This window comes from Eurosta solidaginis, chromosome 5 (assembly GCF_040869045.1).
Source record: "Eurosta solidaginis isolate ZX-2024a chromosome 5, ASM4086904v1, whole genome shotgun sequence".
Classification (NCBI taxonomy): domain Eukaryota; kingdom Metazoa; phylum Arthropoda; class Insecta; order Diptera; family Tephritidae; genus Eurosta; species Eurosta solidaginis.
The window spans coordinates 268,677,553-268,697,432 of NC_090323.1; the positions used below are offsets into that span (position 1 = coordinate 268,677,553).

Sequence of the window (19,880 nt, forward strand, 5' to 3'; positions counted from 1 at the left end):
TGAGATTGAATGTATTCGAGTCCTCCTAATTTACCTCCGCGCAGTTTATTGAAATATTTGCATCCTGCAACTTTACAGAAAAATGAGAACTTTTCTAGCATACTTACTTTAAAGTAGGACTGCAAAGTACTCTCTACTTAGAGCTCTTGATAACCTACTATTCGAACAACTGATTAGTCGATTAGCAAAATGTGTTAAGTAAAATAATTGATTATCTCTAATTTATTCGATTAGTGGCAGATTCGACCTATGCGAGGAGAATCCTGTTACAAATATGAATGTATCACACACATATTTAGAAGGCGAAGCTCATGGAACTAGGGGGTGGGGGCAGTATGGCCAGAAGGTTTAACGTGGTCATATTTATTGTTCCCGAGATGGTCGGGCAAGTGCTTGTTACTGAAACATAGCGGATCTATGTATATCCGGCAAAGGACAATCAACATCGATAACTCTCTCTAAATTCTTCGGGGAGTATCTTTATCGCTAATATAACAACAACGTCAACAGCCCTACGCCAAACGAAACAAGTACTTGAAACATTAACATTTTTTTCGTTGCTAAAGTCGTCCAACGTGACATTTTGTTACTTTTGATATTATGCCAATGTTAATTTAGATTACAAAGTTATAAGTGCAAAACGTAGAATCAACATTGCTTTATTTAATGCAGAAAAGACCTTAAAAATGTAGGTACATTTATGAAAACGCTAGCATTTTTCAACGTTCAAACTACATGCCACGATGTGGAAATGACAACGCAAATGGACATGTTAATGGTATTGGTAATGTTACAGCAATATAGCCTGCTGTGAAATTTACAACATAAATGGTATATGGAATATATAATTTTGAATGACGTTTTACCGTTGGAATGTACAACTTGACATCAACTGGATATTACTTCTGTAAATTTTACGTGAAATACATACGTTAATCAAGCATTCCTACGAAAATTTATAATTGTTTACTTTCATTGCAATTACCATAACGAAATGTTGGATTTACCTTGTTATTTTCCGGAAATCCAGAGAAGAACTCATTTTAAGTTAAGTACAAAAAATCAGCTAAAAAATAGTTGTAAAGTAAATGCAGCAAATAACTGCTCACTACTTTTTGGCTCGTGCAAGGGACACCCCCTTTCTAACATCTTCCATCCATCACAATATAAGAGTAGTCAGCTCTTTTCATAGAAAGTAATCAACTTATAATGCAGACCCTATAATTTGGCATATTTCACATCAGTTTGGAATAAAATTTTCGCCTCTATTCCAGCTGGGTATATAAATAAATGAAAAATATTGTCATGAACTGCAATGAAGAATCGGGAAACCGCCCTATGTAGTGTCAGTGCTTTGCAATATTACTGGGAGTAATTTTGGAAAAAAAAAACTACAGACTAATGGATCTACTACAAGCGCAAATAGGGTCTCTTGGAAATTAATTAAATAATTTGTTGCGGTTTAAGAGCCTTTGTCTACAATCCTGTCCTGCGCCGTTGTCTACTTCGGGTAAAGTTGAAATTGCTTTATGTCCAATTCGCGCTTTGATTCTCTTTCTCTTGCACCGCAGCCAAAACTTTCGCTCGATTTTCTAGGTTTTAAACTACTTTATTCTTTTTCCGAGAATATTTCGTGCCTCCTCTTTCGCACTTATGTATATAGCATTCTACCCCAGATATGCTTCTCAGTGTGCTCACCGCGGACATTAAAAAAGCCATGCTGTACATTTTCTATTGGTTCGTCTCCAGTAAAAATCTGGATTAGGAATAAATCCACTTTACGCTGTGTTCGTGACAGCCAATATGTAAAGACGGGGAGGCACATCTTAGTCGAGTTATTTTTTCTCAGGTACCAGTTTTCCCTTCTGATTTCCAGTGCTTCAGAGCGCAAATTTTTTTTCTGACAAATCATCATTTCTTCACTGCGTAGCTTCGCCTGAGATAGTTTTAAAAACACTATACACCTGTGGCGAGCGTAAGTCGTACGTTGCCTTTACGTCGCAGGAGTTTAACAAGTATACTATGGCCGGGTGCCAAACAGGGCGTCCCCGGTTTCCAGATTTCGCACACAACTTTTTTTTCTAGTTTCAGTGACACATCGAATCCAAATTTTTTTCTTTTACAAACTTAGTTGTTCGATAATAAACACATTTCTTCGTTAAACAGGCACAACTTACAGTTCATACATAAATAAAGGAATACTTTTGGGCGCTCGGCCTTCTAAATAAATTTTAGTCAGATATTTTCATTTCAAAAAAATATAGCTTTATTTAAAAGCTACTTATATGTAGATTTAAGGCCTCAGTTGCTTATATTATTTACACATTTATAGTGTATAATTAGGCGCGATCTTCCATCTTCTTAGACAGCCGCAACGCCGATCGTGCTTTCGCCAACAAATTTGATTTTGCCATAAGAATCTTTTAAGAAAGCTGCAAAACAAAGCGAAACGTAATTATGGTTAGTAAAAATAGCGATGAAAAAATAATGATTTGAATTATTAAGCCGATGAATGAGTGAGGAATTACGATGGTGAGCGTTCTGTGGTGCGTTTCTGTAACTTTTCTTGATTTCACTTCTCTATTGAAATTGCCGATCTGATAATAACGATGTCACATCATCATCATCATAAGTTGGTGGTGATGTCACATTTACTTGAAAAACCAATCAAATACTTTTATTCAACTCGATTCGACGTCACTTACACAAACGATAATTTTGCTGATTTTTTACAAAAACGCATCACCGAATGCTCAGCAGTTTTCGAATTTGACTGAAATGCTATATCAAAGGCAAAACTACTTACCAGGATCAATTTGTCCAACAAAACTGCGTGGTGGCAGCGACGCGGCATATAATTTGCTCAATGGACCATATTTTTTAACCAACAATGGATAGCCAATTTCATAACCATACAAATTAAGAAGATCCCATTTAATTGCATTGATTTTGGCAGCGGTCGCCTTAGCGCCAGCGGCATTTGTCAGGGCTGCTGCTTGAGCTTCAACATTTGCGGGCAATGAAATAACCTGTGGAGCTGATGCGCCATATGTAGCTGGAGCATATTCCTCGTAATTAATGCCCAATACGGACGTGCTTAAACAAGCAACTAAAGCCATGAAGCACACTGTGTAGCGGAACATTTTTGTAATATATTTGTTTGTTGGGATCTCAGCCTGTGTTCTGAGTAATTTTTGTTTTAAATTATTATAATGCGTTGGTTGTACGCGACAAATGGTTAACTAATGTGGCGTCATTAACATATTTTTGCTTTTATAGCCGGTATTTAGAAATTAGCTAAGTTGTATGTAACCTTACGTGACAAAATATAGAATTAAAAGCCATATATTGGTCTCGGCAAGCATTGGTAATGCTATCCAGCAACAGCCCGCAGAGATTAGAGAGCGTCGAATGTCTTGGGTCGATGTGCAGCGTTTTTGCGTATTTATGACTTGGGCGAAACGAATTCTCCATTCTTTATGTTGACTATTGGCATTCGGTGATAATTTTCAATTTATACCAACAGCGCTAACGTGTGCTTGATGATTTAAAAAGAAGGTGCTTGGTTGTACGTATGTATGTATGTTTGTTTATAGTTGACATTTTCTAAGAGGTGATAAATTGAAAAGTTTATTTTTTTTTTTTGGAATTTAATGTGCGGAACGTAATGACAATCGTAATAACAATAATGTCGCGCTGTGGCTTCTTCTCATCTCTCTCGAGGGACGGTGTATTCCTTTCATAAAATATTTTCCTTTAAATAAGAAAGGGGCAGCATTGTCTACAAATAGGGCCATTTTTCAAAGCGCCAGGTGACTTAGTTCAAAAGTTAGAATTTTTGAGTGCAACAGGGGGTAACATTTTCTAAGAAAAGAAAATGCCACAAGTCATGTTCCTGGCAAAGTAAATACATACACATTTAAATTAAAAAAATTTCGTATGTAAAAGTTCCTAATAAAGAAAATTCCAAAAGAAGTTAAATCCTGTAAAGAATTAACATACCAGGAGCTTACGATGTAAGTTTGTTAAGTGGCTCTTCGTGATAAAATGTTTGGACCATATAAATTAACATTTCCACTTCTATAAAGTGAAAACAAATTTGCATACATATAATATTTATTATATTATTATAAGATGTGTATTAAAAATAAATATTTTTTTTAATTAATTACTTCATCGAACCAGAGGCGGTTAAACTAATGGGACTGCTGTGAGAATTTTAAACGTTGTGTACTTCTGCTTAAAGAAAAGGTTTAATGGTTCAATTTCAACAAAGTACAAAACTGGTGATATATTTTTTCGCTTTTTTCTAGACTGTGACATTACTACTTTCACGAAAAGCGCTCGAAAAAAAGTAAACATTGACATTTTCAGTTATATAACACATAACTACAGTCAAGCACAACAAAATTCCGATTATAAATATTCCCATACGAGTTCATCTCGCTCGCTGCAGTGGTGTAGTGGTGGCGTGCTCGCCTACCACACTGAAAGTACTATGTCTAATCCCCGCAAAACCAACATCAAAAGACCTAGAGAAAAGTCTTTCAATTATAAAAAAAATATATATTCCTCGGCAGTGGTTTGTTAAAGGCTCTGGATGTTTTTGTGCCATGAAAAGTTTCTCAGCAAAAAAGCATCTTCCTTGTAAATGCCGTTCGGAATCGTGATAAACGCGTAGGTGCCGTCCCGCCAATTTGCAGGAAATAATCAAAAATTATCGCCGTGGTGTGGTGGTAGCGTGCTACGCCTACCAAACCGAAGGTCGTGGGTTCAACCCCCGGTCAAAGCAAAAACTCATCTGCCTTACAGATGGCGTTTGGAGTCGGCATAAAACATATACATAGGTCCCGTCCCGCCAATTTTCATTAAAAATTAAAAGGAGCGCGATGCTAATTGGAAGAGAAGTTCGGCCTAAAATTTATTTATTTTTATAAAAACAAATTTTCTTCACAAAAAATATTTTTATCGGATGGATAAACCTAAAAGGTTACACAAAAAGACGGCCCTAAATTTATTAAAATTTTTTAACGGTTTTATACAGATGGATATAAAGACCAGGGGCTGAAACTGTTATTCCTTTTATAATATAAGTCCTTGCAAAACTATTAATTTTGGAATTTAAATATATTTGGATCAAGATAAAAATTATTTTCGGATTCTTATTTTTTGAGTCAGATGAAACTAGTTAAACTCGGACTTTTAAAAATAAAAGTTCCGAAATAAAAAAAAAAATATTATTTCGGCCTTAAAAAATAAAAGTTTTGATTTAACTTCTATTTCAGGACTTTTATTTTTAAAAGTCCGAGTGTAACTAGTTCTATCGGCCAAAAAAAGTAAAAATACAGATTTTACTTTTATATGTAGACTTTTATGGAAAAATTTCGAAAAATAAAAAGGATGCATGATTCGACATGACATTGTAATAGGGATACCTGAGAACTCAAACATTTCCACCTAGGACATTTTTTTGACCAAGACTTTTTCGACTCCGAAAAAAAAATAATTATTTTCCGTCCCTGATAAAGACCCTTCCATTTTGATATATATAAGTATTTGGCCAACAAACACAAATATACTGTAATGGGTTTTCCAAATTTAGCGTACTTTCCCATAAAAGTAATGCTACTTTTAAATAAAACTAAATTTATTTTTGAAAATTATTTTAAAGTTTATTGTCAGTGGTGCTCAAAATATTCTTATATGAAGTGCAAATCACAATACATGTACTGACGTTTTGTTTTGTATTAAAAAAAATACAAAATAAATGTTTCAGTGTTCAAAAAGCTCAAAACTTTTAATGTATGTATATATTCAAATGACTGGAGTAGTTTTAATAATTTTGAATACACATATTTTTCAGTGCCATACTATTTTTGCATAATTTTTAGCTGTCAATTTGTTAGTGTAAATTTGTTTTTTATACCGAAGTGCATGTTCATCATATAAAAGTGCCTTTGCTTTGCACTTATGTATGAAAATCAAAAACTTCATAAGAAGTTTATTTATATGTATGTGACAGCATACGGGAGTGCTTTGAACATTTTTTTGAAATATAATTTTGTATCTGTGCCTGAATCAGGGCAAAGCAATAACACAATCGCTATCGGCGTATAGGGATTTAGCAGCTCTGTTCAATGTGTTTATTGCAAGAACCAAATTCAAATTTTTAGTATAATTTTTTATTCAAATAACGAAAAATAAAAATGGTGCCAAATTATTATTTTTATGAATTAAGCGGCGGCTGCCCTTATTGATTTAAATGTGTGAAAACATTTATTTGAAGCAATTTGTTTAATTTATAATTTATTTAATAATTTGGGAAAAGTTTAAACAACGTGACATCAGGACGGACAAGGCGATAGCTGTTTCGATTATACCTTGTAAATCTCTTCAAAGCCTTTTCTCCCGTGATTAGGATTTGAACCTGCACTCCTACTATGGTTGAAGTTATTTGCTTTATAAGGCCTTCTGCCTTTAGTTTGACCTGTTAATTAAGATTGCTTTTTCGGCCGTTTAAGAAAGATATAAGCCGGTTGTAGCCGTTACTTAAATGTTATCTAAAAATTGCTTACTCCGGCATGTGTTTTATTGCATGAATAATTTGAGTGAAAAATATCACTTCCCAGGTATTGAGTTCCCTGGGAAACTCATCCTGATCGAGTTTGCGACAGGCTTTTAAGTTTTCACGTTAGTCGGGGCTTCTACCCAAGGCTCAAATGTATGGTATGCAAGCACACTACTTACCAATGTTGGCAACAAAATCCAAATTAAATACATTTGAATTAGTATTAGAAATAACAAGTTTATTCACATAATCACAACCCAAAATTTATAACAAGATAAATATCCAAAAACATTCCAAATACATATTTACAAAACAAAAAATAAAAATCACCCAAATTAAAATTTTGAATTTAGAAATCATTTACTTATCAGAAACACTGCATTTCATATTACAAACTAATGCATATTCAGGTAGACCCTTACGAAGGGCCAACACTTTTGTTGTAAATTTAAGTTAAAGTTAGTAGCTAGGACCGGAATACGAGCTGTGGTGCTCAGGCACATACAAATTGGCAACTGGACCAGCTGGTGCCACTGGGAGGGTTACAGTGCTGTATTTGATGGGAGTTTCAAAAGTTTTGTAGTTGTGCTTTCCAGCATGGATTTGAGTCACGTAGGCTGGCAGTTCGGTATATTTGTGAACCGAATGAGTCCCATAACCAGCTGATTTGTATGCTCCTGCATATTTTTCAGCTTTTGGTGAATAACTTGATGCGGCTGCAGCATCATAGACTGGGGCAGCATTGTAGACAGCGCCATGTCCTTCTCCACTGTAACCATGATGGCCATGATAAGCACTTGGTGCAGCACTATAACTCTTTGAAATGACTGCACCGGGTACGGGTTCTGATGCTGCAGCTACATATTTCGCGGGGGCATACGAAGCTGAATGTATGTCATGATGGTGGTGGGCAGGAGCGTTTAAATATTTCTCAATAGCGGCAATGTCTACAATTTTCGATAAGCCATCCAGGCTTACTTCATGCACTTTGTGAGATGATTCGCCGTAGTGCTGTGGAGCTGAATGATGGCCATAAGGATGGGCCATTACGACAGTTGCGAAAAGCGCCAAGGAAAGATACTGTAAAAGGTAAAGAGATGACCAAATTAACATAAATATAACTGAAAAGTTTTTAGCTATAAACATCGAGATGAACTCACAGTTTTTGGCTACAAGTCAATGTAAATACAATAAACAAAAAATTGTTATAAAAAAACTTACCACGAATGATTTCATATTGATTTTTGTTTTATGGAATTGGTTAATTGAATTGAGTGTTCTTTGACTTCTTCCACAATTGGTGTTAATAACTAAAGCAACCTCGGTGCACTGCTTTTTATAAGCAAACAAGAATTCAAATGCACAAAACGTGATTTCAAAACAAACACATGATGCCGGGGCAGAGGGAGACCTAAATGATTGTCAACAAAGCTCACAGCTTCTACATAATTACTCATTCTTCTTTTCTTTAGCGTCACAATCAGCGTATGACTAAAGTAATTAGTCGTGGTAATGGACGGTGTGTGATAGCGGCCCTCCGCTAGACTTTGATATTGAGCAGCAGAGTTTCGAGAAGTTCATGTCACAACAAACAACGGCAATTTGAAACTCTTGCGATGGCATGAAGCACAGATAAACCTCGTGACCGGCGTGTATAGTTACCTTTAAAAAAAAATATATATATATATTTATATTTCTGTATAAATGCATATGTTTGGTTGTATATAAATGTTGTATACAATTTACTCAGAAATAAAGCACTTACCTAAAATTATTGAATTCTTATCGCCTGATAAATCTTTGCTCTTTGAACTCTTCTAAGTGCGGGTGTAATTACACAATTAATCTCTGTTTTATATATAAGTCAGTGTATGACTGGGTCAAAGCTATGGCTAACTATGTCAAGTCAAAACCATAAACCATAAACGAAAGCTGATACAAGTTTTGAACATAGTAAACGAGTAGAAAGATTAAATAATGCGTTATTTTATTTAAAGTCCAATCAATTTAATTCAAAAGGCGGCTTCTATGTTTCAATGAAAATTTGAATATATGAAAGGCTTATGTAGTTCTGAAAAAAATATCTAAGAGAATCGAAATCGGTGTTTATATATTTATTTAAGTTTTAAAACCCGTAAAACTCATGCAATAGGTTTGGAGGATGGCTTCCGATTGACAATCCTTCACCGGATATGAATATATGACGTTTGGGTACTAGTTCTAGTACATCTGAAAATTGACTGTAATGCGAACGTTGAACTTTAAACAGAAAATTTTATTTGACATGATTTGCCTTAGAGGAGATTTAGGCCGAGCTTCAATTTGCGTGGAGCTCCTTTTTAATTTGAAGGAAGCTCGGCCACGCAGGTAAATCGCTTCGAATATTTATTTTATTTATTTCTATTGGAGACAATATCCAATCGCACGTAAAGAGACCTGTGCATCATAGAAAAGTGGTGTGGTATATCTATCAATCCTAACAAAACTGTTCTAGTGCACTCTAGCCGTAGAAGAAAACCATCGCCGGGTGGCACAAAAACCACAAGACCGTTCTTGTTCTCGCTTTAATGGCAAAACATGGTTGTTATCATCTGGAATAGTATACTGGACATTAAATTCTGCTTTGAAGCCAACCTATTCTTTATTAGTTTGGTAGACGAAGACCACGCAAAGAAGAGCAAGAACAAAATTAAGCACACTGCATCGATTTGTTTGTAGTGGCATAACGGGTACGATGAGAACGTCGTCTGCTGAGGCACTTACTACCTTAGTGGGAATACCTCCATTCCTCATTATAATGGATAAAGAGGCAGTACTTGATGATTTAGGACTTTAAAAATAGTGCTGAGATAAAAATTGGAAACAAGACAGGGCAAATGTGGGTAATAAGAAACTGCATAGGCAATTTCATATTGCAACTTCATGGCCACAACGCTCAGAATCTCACTGAACTTTGAGTTATTCGTTGTTTATAGAACTCTTTGAGAAACAGAGAACCCACATACTGATCCTAACTCAGAGATCTGGTTCACGGAAGGATCGAAATTTGATGACGGTAATGAGAGCTGTTGGCGGAGCGAAGGAGCGACTGGCGCGCCTTGTTGGACGGCCATAACCGTTTAGACGGTTAAGCGCCAATTAAGTAAGTAAGTAAGTAATGAGAGCTGTTATCTATGGGCCGATCTTCAAGTTATCGATACCAATGCCATTCCGCTATACTTCAGGCAGAAATAAATAATAACAAGTAAGGAAGGTTAAGTTCGGGTGTAACCGAAAATTACATATTCAGTTGAGAGCTATGGTGGCAACATGAGGGAAAATAACCATGTAGGAAAATGAACCGAGGGTAGCCCTGGAATGTGTTTGTACGACATGTCTATCAAATGAAAGGTATTAAAGAGTATTTTATGAGGGAGTGGGCCATAGTACTATAGGTGGTCGCCTTTTCGGAATATCGCCATAAACGTGGATCAGGGTTGACTCTAGAATTTGTTTGTACGAGGGTAGCAAATGAAAGGTGTTAATGAGTATTTTAAAAGCGAGTGATCCTTATTTCCATAGGTGGACGCCGTTTCGAGACATCGCCATAAAGGTGGACCAGAGGTGACCCTAGAATTTGTTTGTATGATATGGGTATCATATGAAAGGGGTTAAGGAACATTTTAAAAGGGAGTGGGCCTTAGTTCTATAGGTGGACGCCTTTTCGAGATATCGTCATAAAGGTGGACCATGGGTGACTCTAGAAATGTATTAATGCGTATTTTAAAAGGGAGTGGGCCTTAGCTCTATAGGTGGACGCCTTCTCGAGATATAGCTATAAAGGTGGACCAGGGGTGACTCTAGAATATGTTTGTACGATATGGGTATCAAATGAAAGGTGTTAATGAGTATTTTAAAAGGGCGTGAGGCTTAGTTCTATAGGTGGACGCCTTTTCGAGATATCGCCATAAAGGTGGACCAGGGGTGACTCTAGAATGTGTTTGTACGATATGGGTATCAAATTAAAGGTATTAATGAGGCTTTTAAAAGGGAGTGGTGGTAGTTGTATATGTGAAGGCGTTATCCAGATATCGACCAAAATGTGGACCAGGGTGACTCAGAACATCATCTGTTGGATAACTCTAATTTATTTATATATATAATACCACGAACAGTATTCCTGCCAAGATTTCAAGGGTTTTTTATTTCGCCCTGCAGAACTTTTTCATTTCATTCTACTTAATATGGTAGGTGTCACAGCCATTCTACATAGTTTTTTCTACAGTTATATTTTGCGTCAATAAACTAATCCAAATACCATGTTTCATCCCTTTTTTCGTATTTGGTATAGAATTATGGCATTTTTTTCGTTTTTCGTAATTTTCGATATCGAAAAAGTGGGCGTGGTCATAGTCCGATTTCGGCCACTTTTTATACCAATACAACGTGAGTTCAGATAAGTACGTGAACTGAGTTTAGTAAAGATATATCGATTTTTGCTCAAGTTATCGTGTTGACGGCTGAGCGGGAGGACAGACGGTCGACTGTGTATAAAAACTGGGCGTGGCTTTAACCGATTTCGCCAAATTTCACAAGGATTGGTAAATTTTTGTTCAACTTATGGCATTAAAAGTATTCTAAACGAATTAATTGAAAAAGGGCGCAGCCACGCCCATTTTGAAATTTTCTTTTATTTTTGCGTTTTGTTGCACCATATCATTACTGGAGTTGAATGTTGACATAATTTACTTGTATACTGTAAAGATATTAAATTTTTTGTTAAAATTTGACTTTAAAAACAAAATTTTTTAAAAGTGGGCGTGGTCGTTCTCCGATTTTGCTAATTTTTATTAAGCGTACATATAGTATTAGGAGTAACGTTTCTGCCAAATTTCATCATGATATCTTCAACGACTGCCAAATTACAGTTTGGAAAAATTTTAAATTACCTTCTTTTAAAAGTGGGCGGTGCCACGCCCATTGTCCAAAATTTTACTAATTTTCTATTCTGCGTCATAAGCTTAACTCACCTAGCAAGTTTCATCGCTTTATTCGTCTTTGGTAATGAATTATCGCACTTTTTCGGTTTTTCGAAATTTTCGATATCGAAAAAGTGGGCGTGGTTATAGTCCGATATTGTTCATTTTAAATAGCGATCTGAGATGAGTGCTCAGGAACCTACATTCCAAATTTCATCAAGATACCTCAAAATTTACTCAAGTTATCGTGTCAACGGACGGACGGACGGACGGACGGACGGACATGGCTCAATCAAATTTGTTTTCGATTCTGATGATTTTGATATATGGAAGTCTATATCTATCTCGATTCCTTTATACCTGTACAACCGACCGTTATCCAATCAAAGTTAATATACTCTGTGAGCTCTGCTCAACTCAGTATAAAACAAAATGCAAGGCGCGAGCCGAGCTTCTTTCCAATTTTTATCTTGCTCTTTTCAACTTTCCCTTTACAGGGTTGCACAGTGCGATTGAAGAGATGGTTGGTGTCATGTGGAGACACGATACAAGCAGGACATAGATATATTTTATATGTCGAGATTGTTTCTGGATAGGTAAGAGTTTAACCTATTACAGTATCCATATCGAAGTTAGCTAGAGTGACGCGCATCTCCCTGGGGAAGTTGTTTTTCTTTACTGCTAGTTATAGAAGTCCGATGTTGATAATACTGAGGACCTTATTATGCTTTTCTTCTACATATGGCCGTATTTTTTCATAATGCTTGAGGAGATGACTCCAAAATTCTCTGGAAAGCACGGCCTCTTCAATCAGACGGCTTTTAGGATGCAGCCTGGGCATCGGGTATTCAACAGAAACTGTTAGTTCATTTCTCTCCCTTATGGGAAGTACTTTCGACTCACTGTGTAGATGGTGTTCTGAGGACATAAGAAGATAAATTGTAGCAGTGCTGGGAGCGGTGTTTCGAAGATTCACTAGAAAATTAATTTACCTCCTGTGGAGCAGTGGGTTGAAGGGGCATTTGATAAAGATTGCGGGCAGCCTCATCAGTGCATAGAGCTTCAGCCTCAAATCGCTGCATAAATAAATTTTAATTGGATGGACCTCCAATTACACTTACCACCTGGAAGTTATTACAAAATTTAAAAGCGTAATATCCAAGAATTGGAACGGCTGAAATAAGTTTTATAAATAATTTTGGTCAATTTTAGCAAGACTAGTGGTTTACGAAGCTCAACAACATTAGATTTCATAAAACCTTTCTTCATATGCGGGTACACCATTGCAAGTACCTTAATTAACTACATGATTCTAATTCCGCTAGTTATTAGTTTTACTATTTTCTTCAGTTATTCAAAAAATACTCAGGAACGAAGTGCAAATTTAAATTGTAAACCTTATTAAGATCGTACAACAGTTATTAAAGAAGCAAATTCGATCAAATTTTGTAGTTAGACTCATTTTAGAGTCTATAATAAAATAAAATAATTTTAAAAAAAATTTTAAGTTAAACGGTTTTATTGAAAACAATACTTACATGAAGTAATAATAATACGAAAAGCTAGAAAATAATTAGGTAGGTCCTAGGTACTAGTCATCACACTCCTTATCAATCTATGGCGTTGATCAGACAATTAAATAAAAGCGTTGGGCGCGTGAAATTTCTAAAAATGTTAGGCGTAGCATAACCTGATTAAGGTTCAGTTGGTTTTACTTATGACTATCAATAGAAATATGACGCGTCCAACGCTTTTATTTGTCTGATCAACGCCATAGATTGATAAGGAGTGTGATGACTAGTACCTAGGACCTACCTAATTATTTTCTAGCTTTTCGTATTATTATTATTTCATGTAAGTATTGTTTTCAATAAAACCGTTTAACTTAAAAATTTTTTTTATTATTTTATTTTCAAGTTTTTAGTCGTTATTTAATTGCCTATTATTTCTCATTCTATTTAGTTCATTTAGTGACTCATTATTACAAGGACTCTTTCCTGACAATTTGTTACAATCTAAGTCCTCAATACATAATCCTTCCAAAGACTTTACTCGACTCTGCGCCACGTATTCTTGTCCGTCCCCCAACTCCAAAATATTTTGATGCCACTTCTACCGGACTGTATGCAATATTTGTTCCAAATATGAGCCAAATCGGGCATCATAGGTCGCTTTCTATTCATGTATGTATTATGTGTTCCAAATAACGACCAAATCAAATCGGACAACAAATACGATTTTTGTGAATATCTCGATCCTTGCGCCACCTAGCGGCGATTTTTTTCTTATTATTGCATTGTCATCGGGTTCTGAACTACGATCCAAGTTTCAAGCTTGTAGCTTATCGGGAAGTTACTTAAATTTTAATTACAAGATTCGTTCACAACGGCCGTGCATGCAGCCTGCCTGTCAAGTCAACCTAAATAAAACCGTTTAAAAAAATTCCATATTTAGAAAAATCTAAAGTTGTTACGTCATGAAAATTCTCCACACAGAACTTATAGAGGATTCCATGGTCTACAACCTTGTAATCTTTTCTTCTTTATCTTTGCTCTATATGTAGTTGAAGACCCTTACTTGCTTAGAGCAAAGGTGCCGATATACTCGGCCGATTTTCCTAATTCAAACCATAAAATGATATATGCCCACCCGAGACAGAGTAACATGTTTCATTAAATTGTTTAACTTTACAACAAGAGGTCCCAGCATGCAATCGTTTATGCTTGGAGAAAATAAACAAACTATATATTGCTCTCTAGCCATCTCTTTTTTATGCTCATATAATACGATAAATGTTCGTTTTTTTTTTTTCAAGAAAATATCGCTATACAAAGCGCGATTTTTTGCAATAGTTGCTAATGTTACGAACCCTGCAGCGAATCGCACAAGTTCCGAACTATCGCAGAACTATCGCATTTAGAAGCAGCCACTGAAAATTTTCGTTTTCGTTCTATGGGTAGTATGCAATCGCATCTTAGATGGGAAATGTTGCTTGTACAGAAACTAAAATTTAGCTCCCTAAAACTACGCTGGACGTATACTCGTACAATTTGATGCAAAACTTAGGAGTGTCCTTAAGAACAGGACAAACACTTCATGTGTCGGGGTAGATTATCTAGAGTTTAATCTACTACAGTATCCATATCGAAGACGTGCCAGAGTGATGCACGAGTCCCTGGGAGGTCTCCTCTTCTACTGGGAGCTTCCTTGCTTGGTCTCTTCGTTGTTCCTGGGGAGATGCCCTGTATATCTTCGGAGGCGTGGCCAATATCTGTTAGGATGCCCAAGTTTCTGAGTTTTTATTAAAAACTGTTTTTTAGCATTTTGTTTCTCTCTTTAATGGGGAGTATTCGTCACCCCCACTCCCTTCCCCTCATTGTAAAGATGATGATATTCTGGTGTCACAGAAAATATTTTGGGGCAGTTCTGAGCGGGTTGTTCTGACTGGCCTGCAGTTTCGTCCAGTGTGTTTGATTTAAACTCGGAAAACACAAGCAAATAATCGCTCTATAAGTAGCTGAAAGCGTATCTTTGTTTTTAGGCCAGTTGCGTCCAGCGAGGGAACTTCATTTTAGGTCCAACGGTGGTGTTATGCCATCGACGTGTGTATTCAATATTGTCAAATCCACGTCGTGAATATAGCCACCAAAGACTTGATCAATATAGTGCCAAGTTACGCGAGACATGAAAACATCATCATTGGAAGGGGCTACAACAATGAATGTCATTTCAGTTCAACGCCATTTATTATGTGAAAGCTCTTACCTTCCATCCAGGAAGGTAACTTTGATATGTAGCCCCGTTTAAGGCAGTTTGTTTAAATGATGGTCAACCAGCCGCAGTACAGCCCTTAAGTGCACCATATATAAAATTTTAATGCAAAAATTAGTTCTGCAACTATAAAGCAACAAATATAATTAAACTATAGCGCGGTCTCCAGGTCATAAAAAAGCGCCCACCATATTGAAAATTCTTCTGTCCCGAACTCTTCTTAACAAAATTAACCAGTTTTTTGTCTACCGCTAACTATTTGAAACCTGGCAAAGACTTTTCTCCACATTCTAGTATTAAGCCTAATTCAAAAAAAGTATGTAAAATAAAACAATTGTTTTCGTATTGCAAATTAAGGATTTTACTTGTCTTGATTTTCTTATTGTTTTCATTTTTAATGAATCCATTTGATGAGTTCCTGCTATATTTAATTAGCCGCATAATTAATAGCTAGAATGAGCAGCATAACCTGCAGAATGGGCGCCATAACCAGCTGAGTGAAGAGCTGGCTCAGGAGCGACAATATTAGGCACTTTGTATGAGGGTACAACCAAGAGTTTGTATTGGCCTGCATGTAATGGCACATTAGCAGAAGCAGCTACAGCTTTCGCTTTTGGATGAGTGGATGAACCAATCAAAGGAGATGGCTTACTATATCCTGAAATGTGGTGAGCATCGACTGGCAAGAGAGCTGGACCGTATTGTGTAGAAGGAGCATAATTCCAATGTGCTGGAGCGTCGATGTGATATAAAACGCTTGGTTTCTCGTGTATGACAGGATGGCTGTATGTAGCAGCTGGAACACCATAGCCATGATGGCTGTTGTAGCTTCCATATGGAACAGCATTCACAGCAACAAGAACGGTTAGTAAAGCGTACTACAAAGAGTAAAGAAGAGAAAAATGCAATAAATCTCATGAACACTTAATTAATTTGATTTTTATTACTTACTGTAAAACGTAACATTTTGATGTTTTTTGTAGTGGAGTTTTTGTGCGTACGAAACTACTTAGACGACTATTTCGACAATGGTGTTTCAAATGCTTTTTATATGCCGAAATCATAAGCACTTTCAACTACCCCTTCTATTCGTCCGTCCATTCTCGTAGCTGTTACGTGACACATTTTGGTGCTGTAGAGATTACCGTGCTTTGGACTTAACAATAATTTTTTCTACTCGCAGTCAATTACTTAGCTGGGTATTTGTATGGGGGCTTTTACACGTCTGCAGCTGATAAACTACCGCGAAAAACATAAGAATTAAAATATTTATTTATTAAGTTAAATAACCGTTTCTTATTTTACCAAGTATAAGTGTAAATATGTGCATAAGTATGTACATTTGGATCTGCATACGAGTATATGCCGGCTTTCATATTAAGTATTAAATATGCGTTTCGAATCTGATTCTTTTTATTAGAAAATACTTAAGCAAAGGTCATTGAACTTTATCAAGTATGGGCTACGCATTGGCATAATTAATTAATTCGTAATTAACTTGACACAAAAAGGCAACGGTAAATTTTTTACCACTACTGGCTTACCACAAGCATGCTGAGTAATCTCCCTGCAAAAATCGCGAGTACTCCATGCATGCATGTATGGAGTACTCGCTATGGACCAACCGAGTGCTCCAAAATTAACCACAATTCATACAAAAAATATGGTTCAATTAAAATTGCGATGTCCTAGGACTGGACCATATACTCCAGTTCCACATTACATCAGAGTAATCCATGGAGTACCCACAGTCCAATAAACATCGTGTAGTGATTACAATGGTTAAAAACGAGTAGTGATCGGCTTACAATATGTTCGTGTAGAAACATGAGTTGGTCCATTGCTGCATTACAGTGGACTATAATGGTAAGTACTCCAGTGGACCACATGATCCAACGATTTTTGCAAGGCGGTACTGCTATTTTACCTAAGGCGGATTGTAAATACCTTCTTTAATTCTGATTTGTGATACATCCAGTTTGGTTTTCACAGACTCCGTTCGGAAAAGGCATAAATACTGTAACTCTCAAAATTGTGTAGGAAATAGTGACATATCTCAAATTGGCAAAGAAGTTCGAACTAAATCTAATGGATGGGATATGCAATCAAATTATTTAAAATCAAATTATTAAAAAAGTTACCAACGAGTAGGAAAAATTATTTCTTTTGCAAAGTGTGCCAGCACCCTTAACCAAGGCAAATGTCAAATTCTTCTTCTTATGCTTTGCTTGAAACAAAATTTGCAAGCTCGCCACTTTTTCATGGCAAATGGCGCCAGTGTCGCTCAATCTACCGTTCTCCATAAAAATACTTGCAATCTACCTACTCATAATGCAAAATATTGAGTTAAACGCATCTATATGAAAAACTGCTTATGTGACGGGACTTTAATGTTGAGCTGAATAGAAGAGTAGAGTGTCGAGAGTTAATTTTTGCTTATCAAAGCACCGGCAATTAGCCTAACTAATCTAGAGAAGGAGAAAACTGAAAACAGCTCTTAGAAGAAATATAATTCGAGTAAGTGAAATTCGGTTTGTGTCGTAGCTCTATGTATAGTGTATAGTGTACTTGACCCTTATGCGGAAGGGAAGGAAATCGTTCGTTATTGAGGTTATAGTTGGTTTAAAATTATGGAAACGAAATTGAGTGCATGAAAACTAGAATAGTTTAAGTATAAACCCTAACTTGGATTGGTGATATGTATTACATGTGTGTGTGTGTGCTCAGGTTGATTCAAATTTCAGTTGCGAATAAAAAGGTGCAAGTTTGGTGAGTTGGTTAGGTTAGATTCAACCAGATTGTCTGGAAATTACTCACAATGACTCAATGTGTTCATAGTGTTACTAGAAGTTTGCGCAACGACCAAACTGAAAAACGCTATCAAAAACCAGAGCATATGCTATAAAATCACTCCGCTGTTGTTCTTGTTGTTGTTGTCATTGTTTTCGCGATAAGGACACTACCCGAAGGTTTTGGGAACGGAGCGGGACAAATGGTTGTCAACGGTGCTTAAGTCTGAGCTATACGAATTAAAATGACCCTATAGGGAAAATGTGTAGCTCACAACTGGTGGGCTCCTAGTGCATTCGAAACCACTGCTAGTTCGCTCTCTATCTTTATACTCAGTTGAGCAGAGCTCACAGTTTGATTGGATAACGGTTGGTTGTACAGGTATAAAGGAATCGAGATAGATATAGACTTCCATATATCAAAATCATAAGGATCAAACAAAAATTTGATTGAGCCATGTCCGTCCGTCCGTCCGTTAACACGATAACTTGAGTAAATTTTGAGGTATCTTGATGAAATTTGGTATGTAGGTTCCTGAGCACTCATCTCAGATCGATATTTAGAATGAACGATATCGGACTATAACCACGCCCACTTTTTCGATATCGAAAAACTGAAAAAGTGCGATAATTCATTACCAACGATAGATAAAGCGATGAAACTTGGTAGGTGAGTTGAACTTATGACGCAGAATAGAAAATTAGTAAAATTTTGGACAATGGGCGTGGCACCGCCCACTTTTAAAAGAAGGTAATTTAATATTTTTGCAAGCTGTAATTTGGCAGTCGTTGAAGATATCATGATGAAATTTGGCAGGAACGTTACTCCTATTACTATATGTATGTTTAATAAAAATTAGCAAAATCAGAGAGGGACCACGCCCACTTTTAAAAAAAAAAATTTTTTAAGTAAAATTTTAACAAAAAATTGAATATCTTTACAGTATATAAGTAAACTATGTCAATATTCAACTTCAGTAATGATATGGTGCAACAAAATACAAAAATAAAAGAAAATTTCAAAATGGGCGTGGCTTCGCCCTTTTTCATATAGTTTGTCTAGGATACTTTTAATGCCATAAGTCGAACAAAAATTTACCAATCCTTTTGAAATTTGGTAGGGGCATAGATTTTATGACGTTAACTGTTTTCTGTGAAAATGGGAGAAATCGGTTGAAGCCACGCCCAGTTTATATACACAGTCGTCCGTCTGTCCTTCCGCATGGCCGTTAACACGATAACTTGAGCAAAAATCGACATATCTTTACTGAACTTAGTTCACGTCCTTATCTGAACTCACTTTATCTTGGTATAAAAAATTAACGAAATCCGACTATGACCACGCCCACTTTTTCGATATCGAAAATTACGAAAAATGAAAAAAAATGCCATAATTCTATACCAAATACGAAAAAAGGGATGAAACATGGTAATTGGATTGGTTTATTGACGCAAAATATAACTTTAGAAAAAAATTTGTAAAATTGTTGTGACACCTACCATATTAAGTAGAAGAAAATGAAAAAATTCTGCAGGGCGAAATAAAAAACCCTTGAAAACTTGGCAGGTATTACATATATAAATAAATTAGCGGTATCCAACAGATGATGTTCTGGGTCACCCTGGTCCACATTTTGGTCGATATCTGGAAAATGCCTTCACATATACAACTACCACCACTCCCTTTTAAAACTCTCATTAATACCTTTAATTTGATACCGATATCATACAAACAAATTCTAGGGTCACCCCTAATCCACCTTTATGGCGATATCTCGAACCGGCGTCCACCTA

The 19,880-nt window shown here is 36.2% G+C and overlaps 3 protein-coding genes across 3 annotated transcripts; all 3 read right to left on the reverse strand.

The window, feature by feature from the left end:
- Window positions 1-2,242: 2,242 nt before the first annotated feature.
- On the reverse strand, window positions 2,243-3,319 carry Cp16 (Chorion protein 16). The gene is made up of 2 exons (XM_067786692.1): window positions 2,807-3,319; window positions 2,243-2,432 (listed from the first exon to the last, which is right to left on the reverse strand). Exons 1-2 carry the CDS (start codon window positions 3,141-3,143, stop codon window positions 2,362-2,364), a joined length of 408 nt encoding a protein of 135 aa, XP_067642793.1. The 5' UTR covers window positions 3,144-3,319; the 3' UTR covers window positions 2,243-2,361.
- A 3,466-nt stretch (window positions 3,320-6,785) lies between these two features.
- On the reverse strand, window positions 6,786-7,938 carry Cp19 (Chorion protein 19). Its single transcript, XM_067786694.1, has 2 exons — window positions 7,790-7,938; window positions 6,786-7,648 (listed from the first exon to the last, which is right to left on the reverse strand). Exons 1-2 carry the CDS (start codon window positions 7,802-7,804, stop codon window positions 7,028-7,030), a joined length of 636 nt encoding a protein of 211 aa, XP_067642795.1. The 5' UTR covers window positions 7,805-7,938; the 3' UTR covers window positions 6,786-7,027.
- Window positions 7,939-15,631: 7,693 nt separating this feature from the next.
- On the reverse strand, window positions 15,632-16,407 carry LOC137251817 (uncharacterized). Its single transcript, XM_067786698.1, has 2 exons — window positions 16,249-16,407; window positions 15,632-16,175 (listed from the first exon to the last, which is right to left on the reverse strand). The coding sequence occupies exons 1-2, from the start codon at window positions 16,261-16,263 to the stop codon at window positions 15,741-15,743; spliced, it is 450 nt and encodes a 149-aa protein (XP_067642799.1). The 5' UTR covers window positions 16,264-16,407; the 3' UTR covers window positions 15,632-15,740.
- Window positions 16,408-19,880: the final 3,473 nt, after the last annotated feature.

What these genes read in the sequence shown, in the direction of transcription:
- Cp16 (XM_067786692.1), bottom strand. Translation starts at nt 3,143, where the DNA reads ATGTTCCGCTACACAGTGTGCTTCATGGCTTTAGTTGCTTGTTTAAGC. An exon ending in TGTTGGACAAATTGATCCTG is followed by an intron (nt 2,433 to 2,806) that starts GTAAGTAGTTTT and finishes TTTGTTTTGCAG; the next exon opens with CTTTCTTAAAAGATTCTTAT.